Below are 11,451 nucleotides of genomic sequence, written 5' to 3'. Positions count from 1 at the left end.
CAAGAGAAGTACTCTTGTAGACTAGTACTCAAAATGACAAAATAATCCACTAATGCACTGGACCAATTCATTCACATTCATTACTACTACACTGGAGCAATTCATCACATTCATAACAAAAAATTAGGATCAGAAGACAAGTGGAGTAGAGACCCGTACGTGGAGCTAGCCACGAAGGGTGGAGTAAGGACTACAGATGGAGACGGGCGCCAATTCTTCTTACGGGAAGAGGCAGTGGAGGGAGGTGATCAGTGACGAGAGTCGCGACGCGAGAGTGACCGCCAATTCATCAGCGACGAGCCGACCGGTCTCTCCAATGACTGATGATTGATGTCTCTCACCACAGGTTAACTAACAGTCAGAGATGGCGTTCAACGACGACGGTTTGGTAGTCGAAACACGTGATAGGAAAAGATACACAAATTTATTTTCTGCGTGCGGACCAAAGCTGAACCGGAGGAAGAAGAAAAAGAGCCAGCCGTACAATCTCAATCCAACACCCTAGATTCATCTCGTCTGAAAAGAAAATCCCCCAATGCAGATCTTTGTACAGCAACCTGCCGTAGGTAGAACTGCATGCTATTCCTTCAGTTCCTCCCTCTCGGCGTGAGGTAGGCGCAGAGAGGGTCGAGCTTGTAGGCCGTGACGTGGACGGTGTCGACCTTGTCCTCGTCGCCTTCCTTGAGCTTCCAGGCGAACTCCTGCACGAACCTCGCGATGGACGTGCACGCGATGCTCGTCGCCTGCATGATGCCGGCGCAGACCCTCCTCCCCGCGCCGAACGCTATCGTCTTGTGCGTCTTCTCAGAGCTAAAGCTGCCGCCGTCCAGGAACCTCTCCGGCTCCCACTCCTCGGGCTCGTCCCAGTCCTTCTCGTTCATGTGGCACGCGTACACGTTGATGATCACCTAGCATGCAGGTTTGTGAATTAAAATACCACGCACGCAGCATTTAGGTAGCTAGCTAGATTGTTATATAAGTTGTTGCCATCGTTGTGCTTGTGTTACCTCTGTGCCGGCTGGAACGTCGTAGCCTGCCAAGCTGGTGTTCTCATGGACAAATCTTGGGAACAGTAGTGGAACTGGAGAGTGCCTCCTCAATGTCTCCTGGAACACGGCGTTCAGGTAGGGCAACCGTGGCAGGTGTTCCTCGGTGACTGTCTCGTTGCCACAGACCTCCCGAATTTCCTGGTACAGGCGATCCTGATGTTGGGCAGATTAAAGGAAGGAGGAAATGGGGGTAACGACAGTCGTCACCAAAGGCCGGCGTATCATGTCAGTACGTATCTATGGTTTTTTTTCTTCCCTCTGGAAATTGGAAAGTAAGTTTCAAATAAAGTTCTTGCCTGTTTTTCTGGTTTCTTGGCTAGCTCATACATGGCCCACTCGGTTGCGACCATAGTAGTATCTGCAGCTTCTAGGATTGCCTCCCATATCAGCATTGTCAATTGCTCATCGGTCAGCTCTTTATTTTCTGCTAACAGGTAGTCCAGATAGGACATCCTAGCCTGCATGCACTCTCTAGTTTTTAGTGATCTAAAGTCAAGAATAATTACCCTTTCTGATAAAAGTGATCTTTCTGTTTTCCCCCACAAACATTACTACTGTCCAAATATGATGACTAAGAAGTAAGAATTACCTCTCCGCGTGCAATTCTTTTCTTCTGCTGATTGACCAGGGCTCGCATCACTGCAGTTCGCCTGGCTTCTGTAGTAAGCACTCTTGTTTCAAAGCTCTTATTTGGAACCCAGCTGAGGTACGGGAAGAAGTCCCTCCAGTCGACCTCAAGAACACACCACATGAAGTCAAGCACAGTGGCCTGGTAGATCTCGTCCCTCGATATAACCTTCCCAAACTCTTCTACGTAGATCGAGCTCACGTCCTCACTCAAAGCCTGAATTTGCAGCACAGGTACGTTCTCAGTATGTGATCGAGGAGGCCTATCGATCTGAAGTTGTTCACCTAGTGTTACCAAATGCAGACTTACCTGAGTCACAGATAGGCCGAATAGCCCACTCGTGAAAACATCCCGAAAGTTGAGAGGAGAATTTGGGTCATCAGACACCATTGTGTGAAAAGTGCTCACCATGTTATCGATCGTGGTGTCCCTTGCGCCCCGAAATTGTTTCTGAAAATAAATTGCGCGATCGCATCAATTTTTTTAAAAAAACTTTCTCTGATTAGTATTTTGATGCACTAATGCTCATAACTAGTAGTTTATTTAAAACTGTATGGTTCTGGAATTGTTGTAAGCCATACCAGGGCAGAAGAACCCAGCAAGCTCATCACGATATGGCGCTTCCCATTTTTGTGGAAGTCACTGTCGTCGCTTCCGGCAACCATCTTCTTGTCACGACTGAGAATCGACACTGCCTTAGCTAGCTTCCGAGTAGATATGGATGAGAATTTTTCAACCATAGCCTGTAACAAGCAAGAGACAGGACAAAATATGTTAGTTTTTGGTCAAGCACAGTGTCATCACCTCACCTCCTTGATTGAGTTTTGCATCCCAAGCATAACCACTCAGATTTAAGCGGATATTATTAATATATGGCCCAAAAAGAATTTATATGTGCTTCATGGTAGAATATTATTTCAGACTACAGATTATTTATTTGAAGTTTATTAATTTTATCTTGGCGGTAAATGACTTTTTTTTTCAAGCAAAAGGGATGCTCATTAAAAGAGCCTGATACGTCTCTGTCATGAGAAAAGGATTCACGGTAGAAATAAAATTAAATCTGCTTTAGTCTGGGACTAGACAAATCTTCGTTTTGAAGACATAATAATTCTGTTTAACAAAGAACAAGATCTGGATTAATTAAGGCGTCATCAGCACTAAATCAATAGGACACCAATAAGCTAACCACTAGAAGAGCAAACAGTAAAATATCTATCCAGGATTTGCAACTCGCAAATATGGTCAATCCATTTATTAAAATGGTGGCAGAACACGGCTTCAACTTACCTCTTTGGCAACTTCGGTTGAATTGAGCACAAACGCAGAAGAAGCACCGGTTTTTATACTGTATATCGGCCCGTAGTCTTCTGCCCATTTCGTGAAGGCCTGCTGAGGCTTTTTCTCTTTCAACTGATGAAGGTTCCCAATAACAGGCAAACCAGGCACAGCTGCATGACCAGACCATAGAGGCAACCAAGATTTAGTACATATAATTTTTTTCTTGAAGAGGACTGAACTCGAAATATTCCTATTTGATGATGTGGCTGTAAGTCTGTAATACATAATAACAACTGCTTGCATAATTGTCAGTAAGCCAATAAGATCAGTTTAGTAGTTTCTGTCAGTTTTGTGGAAACTCAGAGCTATGAAAAACTCAATCAAGATCGGATGATTGTTTTTTTTGAAAAAAAAGACCCGAATGCAGCAGGCATCTACACGGGTACAGTGCAGCAATGCGAGGAGCTGGAGGACGTGGTCACCCACGCAACAAGCAGCAGTGAGGTCGCCATGACCATGATCACCTGGGGGCAAGTTGAGGCGGTTCTTGTTGCTGGCCCTCTCGGCGAGCGCAGCGACTAGACCGCCAACGGCGGCCACCGCCAGCACGGACTCCATTTCTCGGGTATCAGGACGTGCCGGCGTGTGGGGAGGGCGGAGCGGAGAGCGGAGCTGGGAGGCAGTGTCAGTGCGCGGCTACTTTTATACTGGTGAGCACGGCAGGACTAGTCCAACAGTCCACAAGTCGCAAGGCGTGAGAAGAAAAAAAGAAAAACACTGCTCCGGCGACACAAGCCTCCGAGGTGAGGAGTGGAGGACGACGACGACTAGTTTCATGGCTGGTTACGTTCCTCTGCCAGCCGATTCTATCGCGACGTTTCCTAAGAATCACAGGTTTGGTCAGAACACGTGGCAGGAAAACTGTGCATGATCAGTACCGGGCGTCCTACTAATTACCAGGCAATCGACACTCTGGTTTGAATTCTGGGAGAGGGTAGGCCTAGATTACTAGGTGGAGAAAAGAGGTTGAAAGAACATGAGAGGATGTGGATGCTTGGATCTGCTGAGTAGTACTCTCTTCATCTTAAAGATCCGGAATCACGAGACTGCGCATATGACATAGAATATTCTAGAACAAGGGATGAAGCATATTCTATTTATTGTAAAGTACTTAGATACGAGTAGAATTAGTTGATGCAGAAGGAAACTATCCGAACAGTACCCAGGTATGACTTCTAAGCTAGTATGGGTCTAGGATTCCATATAACCCTGTCCCCCTAGAGTATATAAGGGCGGGCAGACCCCCTTCAAACCAATCTACATCTAAGGCAATACAAACTACTATACATAATGCATGATATTATGCACATCGCGGGCCGAACCTGTCTAAACCTTGTGTTGCTTGCACTTTCGAGTCTTGATCTCGGCGACACCCTACCTTCCTACCACCTCGAGGGTATCTCTCAGTGGGCTTGGCGGTAAAACACCGACAGGATAACACCCCTGGAAAAATAGTTAAAACAAATAACTTCCCCAAAAAAATCCTAAATTACCGCTCAAAACAAATTTTATCCTGAGAAAAACTCTTCAGCTTCCGCACAGTGATACACCGAGTTGTTTCCTGCGCCCAGCCCTAACCATGGGAGCCAGACGAGCCATCGAAAGTACGCTGAGTGCCTTGTTGCGCCCAACCCTTGAGCGTGGGAGCTAGATGAGCCGCCAAAAGCATGCTGAGTGCCTTGTTGCGCCCAGCCCTCCAGTATGGGAGCTAGACGAGCCATTGGCGATGTGTCGAGCGAACTAGAGAGTTGTTGACAAAGCTCGATATGAAAAAAGACAATGCATACATTATGTAACATAATATGAAGATACCAAAATTTATTCGGTGTAAAAATAAACTTGTTGTGTCGAGCTCTTGTTTAGGCCATGTAAATCTCCTGAGTAGTCCGCCTATTACGTTTAAGCAACTGGTCCTATTTTAGCCGTTGCTCATAGTGTGTATGAGACCTTTGTCCTGTGTATGCGTAGAGGCGCTAGGCATGATAGAAGAGTCAAGGTTTCACGGATTAAGGCATGTGCTACCCGAGTAGATTAGCGACCGTTAAGAGAAGACAACGAATGCAGGAAAAAGTAGTCGTCGTTGCGACAAAGAGAATGCTCGTTGGCATGAAGTAGTCGGCGAGGGTTTTGAACCCTTCGGCAAGGAGAATGGTGTTGCGCATAAAGTAGGCCGCAAAATGTAGCTCTGGAGGGTTTCATGCCCATCAAGAGGCGTACAAAGATAAGTAGCCGATTTTGTAAAGAACAAGTCGGGAAAGGTCACATGAACAAGTCGGGAAAGGTATAAGTGACTTAGCTTGACTCGTGGGCGATTGCCGATGAAGCCGTAGCGCTCGTTGATGGATCCGTGAAGGTTTGGTGATGAAGCCCGACTAGTAGAGTTGATTCCGACTAGTTATTGACAGCGTGAGGCCCGCTCCCGACTAGTTTTCTAGTCGAGACAAGTAGTCGAAGTAGTCGCCAGCGGGTCGCCGAGCGTCCTCATGAAGTCGAAGTAGTAGCGGCATGTTGATGTTACGGCGCGAGCTGAGGTCGGAGTCCGAGTTGAAATATATCATCTAAGTCCTCACAGCTACAAATCCGAGCATTAGTACTGGGCGGGAACCCCCGGTTAGTACCGGTTCCCCGCCCGTGAAAGTGCATTTGGCCCCCTAAGTGGGTTTTGGTGTTGATGACATACAAAATTATGGAGCTAATGAGTTTATCGAGTTTTGGATAGGTTAAAATTCAATTCAATGAAATAGAGCAAGAAAAGATGCCAAATTTGCTTAAAGGATAGTGCTGGTCTTAAAAGAAGATCCTTACTTATTTTATATTTTGAATTTGAGTTTAGAAAACACCGTACTATTAAGAGGGATATGAATAGATAGCATGAATATGTCAAAGTGCTTATTTGAGATGCTAACCATCAAGGAGAGACACAAAATCACATACTTGTGCATCTAGTTTTCTGTCTGTTTTGTTAGAAGAAACTGGATTCTTCCGACAAGGGGTCCTCAGCCAGCTATTTTAAAATTGTCAGAAGTTCCGACTCTGTGTCGGAAGCTCCGACAATCACTTAACCAGTGCACTAACGGCTAGTTTTTGAGGCTTGGGTATTTATACCCCCTCAGCCCCCCTTCACTTGCTGTTAACCTAACCCGAGACAAACACCTCCAAGAGTAATTACTACTCCTCCTTAATCCCTTATTGAGCTAATCCTTTAGTTGATTTGAGCTAGGACTTAAGTGAGAGTAAGATTGAGGTGTGAGACTCAACCTTTTAAGTGAAAGGGTAGCCAAGTTCATCTCAAGAGCACTTCAAGCATCTTGATCCTTCGATTCACATTGTTACTCTTGAAGCTTGCTTCTAGACTGTTTGGTGTCGCCCGTGGAGCGTCCTCTCGTGTGTGTGCGTCCCAGAAAGTTTGTACTGCCCTTTCCTTTGTGGATTTCATAGTAAGTGACTCAATCCTCCTTTGTGGTTGATTGAGTGAGGTAAAGGGTTAGTTGAAGACCCGGCTCTTTGTGAGCTCCTCAACGGAGACGTAGCTTCCTTAGTGGAAGTGAACTTCGGGAATAAATCTCTTGTATCTTGTGGTTATTGCATTTACTTAGTTCTTATTGACGTAAAGTTTGTTTTCCGTCGATCTACGTACTCGAGTTGTTGTGTTTGCAAAGATCACCTGTAGAAGTCTCCTAGTATCATTGTGCAACTTTTGATTCAACCAGGTTCTGCAGTTTCAAGTTTAATTTTGAATTTCGTATAAGAACTTTAGTTTTTTTGGAAGTTCCGGTCTAGTGTCGGAAGTTCCGACCCATCGGAACTTCCTACGCACCGTCGAAAGTTCCAACACATTTAGTTGCTGCGAAGAATGTTTTAGATTTTTTAGGTACGCCTATTCACCCGCCTTCTAGACATCACCAAGATCCTTTCAGCCTGGTACAGCGTGGGCTGTACTAAAGTGTCTTGCATTTAGTACTAGCTGGTAACACCAGTACTAAACTGGTCGCCATGCAGGGCAGTTGGGGCGGCAGTACCGGTGTTACCAGCCGGTACTAAGTTCAGTTTTTTTTTGTATTTTGTTTGCTTATTTTTTCTTTCCTTTTCCTTTTTAGATTTAATTTGTATTCGTATTCATATTCTATCTGTATCCATCTACGTATAGCTAGCATTCATATTCGTATTCATATCTTGCATAGCAAAGACTACATATATATTAATTACATATATATATATACAGTTTATATACACTTCAAATATTACACTTGGGATCAAATATTACAAGGAGCCACATAAGTTGTTTCATTACAAGTACTTCAAATATTACTCTTGTTCATCGTCTTCCTCATTTTCATCCAGTTGACCCACATTTATCCTATGATCGGCATAAAATTCACCGGCGGGATTTATCACCTCATCTATCACGTATCCACAGAGTGATTCTTGAATTGTCCTGACTCTTTCCTGTTCTATGAGGTCTTCTTTTATTTTCCAAAACTGTCACATACAAATATCATTATTTTAAATCCATACATGTACGTAATTAAATGCAAGAAATTGTTATTAATTTGATACGTACATTGAAATCTTTTTATGTCATTTTCTTTAGGAGGGTAAAGTCGTGGATCCACTCACGTACGTAATAGTCACATAAGTTGTTTCCTTCCGCCTGTCTCATGCACTATATATAGATAGGTTATGAAATATTCATGATGTTTAAAGAAATGACACTAGGTGTACGAATTGTATTCATACCGGAAAGTTTGTCTTGATATAAAGATCACATGGCGTGTCTATGAATCCTATGTGCTTTTTGATGAAGCGAACCCATGCCTTCTGGAGGATGTCTATGAAGTTTTAATATTCTGTTATTGGCGGTGTCGGTACATACAGATAGGGGTACCTCCCGCTAGGGTGTCCAGGCCTTTGGCTTCTCATAATCCATGCTCCCCCTCGCCTCTGGGTCACGTGGCATACGGCCTCCGGGCCTGACAGCTGGGGCCGCGGTCTCCGGACCCTCCCCCGGGCTCCATGGGGTCCGGGGTCTCTGCACACCCAGGTGGGCGGGAGAGCTCTCGGGTAGCCCCTGCGGACCCGGTCTCCCCTGGGAGGTCCGGGGCCGCCACGTGTGATGACCGGACTATCACAGGCCAGCCCGCTCCGACCGGTCTCGGCGGCTCCGGGCCCCCCTTTCCCCGGGAAGGGGTCCGGTGCCGCCATGTGTTGCCCAGCGGGAGGGGCGGGGCTGGCCCCGCCGCGTGCCTGCGGCCGGAGGCCCCTTGCGGGTCGCCTCTCCACCTACCAGCATTTAATGCGGTAACTGTGTCGGGCGCGCCAAAGTCAAAAGGTGCGGCCTGCCACTGACACACGAGGCAGGTAAGCTGACACCACGGTAAGCCCGCCTGTTCTGAAGGCGGCGCGTCATGTCACCGTGCACAGTGCGCGGACTGTGTACAGTCCCGTCACGGCGCTGCACGCGTGATGATGGTCTGTAATAGGCAAAGCCAAGGCGTGCGCTGTAACAGTGCACACGCACCGAGCCAGCGCCGGCTCGCCCCCTGACAGGAGGTTCCATCCCAACAGTGACAGCACGGCTTCACTGTTGGGCAACGCTGGCACCGGACACTGTGCAAGACAAGGCTGTACACGGCCATATCCTGGCTGTGGATACGCACATCAACTTCTCGATCGAGAGGACTACGGAGAGGAGCTCGAGGAGAAGACCTCCTTATCTCTCGTAGAACGGCCCCTGTTGGCCGGGCCCACCTGTCGGGGTCCCGCACAGTGTAAGCACTCCCCTTGAACTATAAAAGGGAGAGTGCACTCGTTAGAAGACAAGGTTCAGCAATCAGAAACACACAAGCTTATGCTGCTTTCCATTCAGGCTCACGCAGCCAATACAACACCAAAGTGGAGGTAGGGTATTACGCTCCGGCGGCCCGAACTACTCTAAATCTTCGTGTCCTTCCTGCGTTCATCTGTCCACCGATCGAGCGCTCCTAAGTCTCCTCCAAACCCATCCTTAACTAGGATTAGGCGGGTGCTTTCCGCCACCCGGCTGGAGAATTCCTCCGACATTTGGCGTGCCAGGTAGGGGATTTAGGTTTGGTTCGCGTTAGATCAAAGAGCAAGGCCGCGATGGCACAGGGAAACGGTCACCATGACCTCCTGATTGGTGAAGAGGTGGCGTCCACAGCGCCACGCGCCTCTCGCCGCCTCGCCTCCAGAGCGGCTCCGCGTGTTGCTCCACCTTGTGCGGCGGAGCGGGCCTCAGTGGCCCAATCGGTGCCCGCACCGAGCGGGCCCCTCATGGCAGCCAGGGAGTTGCTCCGCAACCCCCCTGGGGAGGCGGCTTCGCCAGACGCGCACAGACAATGGCGTGATGACGTCGACCGTCTCCTCAACCTGGCACAGGCTTCCCCAGGCTCTGCGGGGGGGGGGGGGGGGGGTCTGTTTCCAGGCAGCGCCGTCGCCAGGGCGGCGCATCCGGTTCGGTGCACTCACCGTCCGTAAGGAGTGCACGGACCGAAGACCTCCGGGCGGAGCTCAACCGCAGGTATGCGGGAGAGGACGCCAGGGTCTCCATCGAGCGAGCGCGCAACCGACGGCTCAATATTGAGGGTCGGGACCTTGCGCCCGAGCTCGATGCGGCTGCGGCCAGGCCGCAAGGACTCCCTCAGGCACCGGTGTCGGGCGTGGGCTGCGCAGCGCTCGCAGACCACCTTCGCGCGGTCGCCTGGCCGTCCAAGTTTCGGCCCCACCTGCCGGAAAAATATGACGGCTCCACCAACGCATCAGAGTTCCTACAGGTCTACATCACCGCCATCACGGCGGCCGGAGGTAACGAAGCCGTCATGGCCAGTTACTTTCATGTAGCCTTGACCGGGCCAGCATGGACCTGGCTCATGAATCTTACCCCGGGAACCATCCAGTCCTGGGGTGAGCTCTGCGCACAGTTCACGGCGAACTTCGCCAGTGCGTACCAACAGCATGGCGTGGAGGCCCACCTTCACGCCGTGAGGCAACAACCCGGGGAAACCCTCCGGGCCTTCATCTCCCGCTTCACTAAGGTACGTGGAACTATCCCTCGTATCTCCGATGCATCTATCATCACGGCCTTCCGACAGGGAGTCCGGGACGAGAAGATGCTAGAGAAGCTGGCGACCCACCAAGTGGAAGCCGTCACCACCCTGTTCGCTCTGGCGGACAAGTGCGCCCGGGCTGCAGAAGGCCGTGCATGGCACTCTGCAACCCAGGCAGGTCCCGCTCAGATGAGTGGACCCAGTGTCGCTGCCCCCGGCAGCGGCAAGAAGAAGAACAAGAAGAACCGTGGCTTCGACAAGTCACGGATTGGGGGTCCGGCCGTTGCAGCTGCGACGACCGGGGGCCAGAACTCCCGTGGCAAGCGCCCGCGACAGCAGCGCACCGACCCCGGGTCGTGCCCTGTTCATCCAGGGGCTCGCCACAGCGCCACCGAGTGCCGCGAGATCCAGAAGCTCGCAGAGCGCCTCAGCAAGAGGCGAGACCAAGCCTCCAAGGAAGGCTCCTCCCCTCCGCGCCGGTCCGGCAAGGAGAAAGCCTCTGATGCCGACGCGGCTGCGACGGAGAGGGAGTTGGGGTATCAAGCCCCCAACAAAGACCTCAAGGGACTTTTCCAGCAGTCCGATTCTGAGTCTGGCGGGGACGAGCGCCGCAAGAAGCTGTACGTTATGTACGGCGGCAGTTCGGAGCTCGTCTCCCGGCGGGACGTCAAGGCCCTTCGCCGGGAGGTCCTCTCAGTGAAGCCAGGGGTGCCGAGAGCGGCGCCCCATCAGCGGTGGAAAGGCACCACCATCTCCTTTGGGCCATCTGATTGCCCAGAGAACATGGCGGGCGCCGGAGTGCTGCCGCTCGTTACAGCACCCACCATCGCCAATGTCCGCCTTCACCATGTGCTGATCGACGGAGGTGCCGGCCTCAGCGTCATCAGCTATGCAGCGTTCAAGCACCTGCAGATCCCGGAGTCCAAGTTGGCTCCATCACGCCCATTCTCAGGAGTGGGCCCGGATCCCGTATACCCGGTAGGGACCATCACCCTACCGGTTACATTCGGGACAGAGGACAACTTCCGTACCGAGAACGTGCAGTTCGAGGTTGCGGAAGTTAACCTCCCCTTCAACGCCATCATCGGCAGACCGGCTCTGTACCGGTTCATGGCCGTTGCCCACTACGGGTACCTGGTCCTGAAGATGCCTTCTCCGGCAGGCGTCCTCACCGTCCAGAGCGATCGTGCCGCTGCTGTTGTGGCGGTCGAAAAGCTCCATGCGCTGGCCACAGGACTTGCCCCTGTAGCAGGCGCCCAGGGGTCCGACTCCTCGACCTCGCGTGCCAAGGTTCCGGCCAAGGCACCGAGGGTCTGTCCGTCTGACAGGGACAACGTTCCCGTGAAGACCATCCAGGTCGGAGCGGAGA

At 50.4% G+C, this 11,451-nt stretch overlaps 1 protein-coding gene across 1 annotated transcript; it reads right to left on the bottom strand.

Moving 5' to 3' along the window:
* Nucleotides 1-407: 407 nt before the first annotated feature.
* On the bottom strand, nucleotides 408-3,614 carry LOC112889821 (ent-kaurene oxidase-like 3). The gene is made up of 8 exons (XM_025956594.1): nucleotides 3,483-3,614; nucleotides 2,968-3,128; nucleotides 2,259-2,420; nucleotides 1,987-2,127; nucleotides 1,639-1,893; nucleotides 1,346-1,507; nucleotides 1,008-1,202; nucleotides 408-908 (listed from the first exon to the last, which is right to left on the bottom strand). The coding sequence occupies exons 1-8, from the start codon at nucleotides 3,574-3,576 to the stop codon at nucleotides 588-590; spliced, it is 1,491 nt and encodes a 496-aa protein (XP_025812379.1). The 5' UTR covers nucleotides 3,577-3,614; the 3' UTR covers nucleotides 408-587.
* Between the last annotated feature and the right edge of the window lie 7,837 nt (nucleotides 3,615-11,451).

Source organism: Panicum hallii, chromosome 4 (assembly GCF_002211085.1).
Source record: "Panicum hallii strain FIL2 chromosome 4, PHallii_v3.1, whole genome shotgun sequence".
Lineage (NCBI taxonomy): Eukaryota > Viridiplantae > Streptophyta > Magnoliopsida > Poales > Poaceae > Panicum > Panicum hallii.
This window is presented reverse-complemented; position numbering and strand designations above follow the sequence as displayed.

What these genes read in the sequence shown, in the direction of transcription:
- LOC112889821 (XM_025956594.1), bottom strand. Translation starts at nt 3,576, where the DNA reads ATGGAGTCCGTGCTGGCGGTGGCCGCCGTTGGCGGTCTAGTCGCTGCG. An exon ending in CCGCCTCAACTTGCCCCCAG is followed by an intron (nt 3,129 to 3,482) that starts GTGATCATGGTC and finishes CTGGTCATGCAG; the next exon opens with CTGTGCCTGGTTTGCCTGTT. An exon ending in AAAGAATTGCACGCGGAGAG is followed by an intron (nt 1,508 to 1,638) that starts GTAATTCTTACT and finishes GAGTGCATGCAG; the next exon opens with GCTAGGATGTCCTATCTGGA.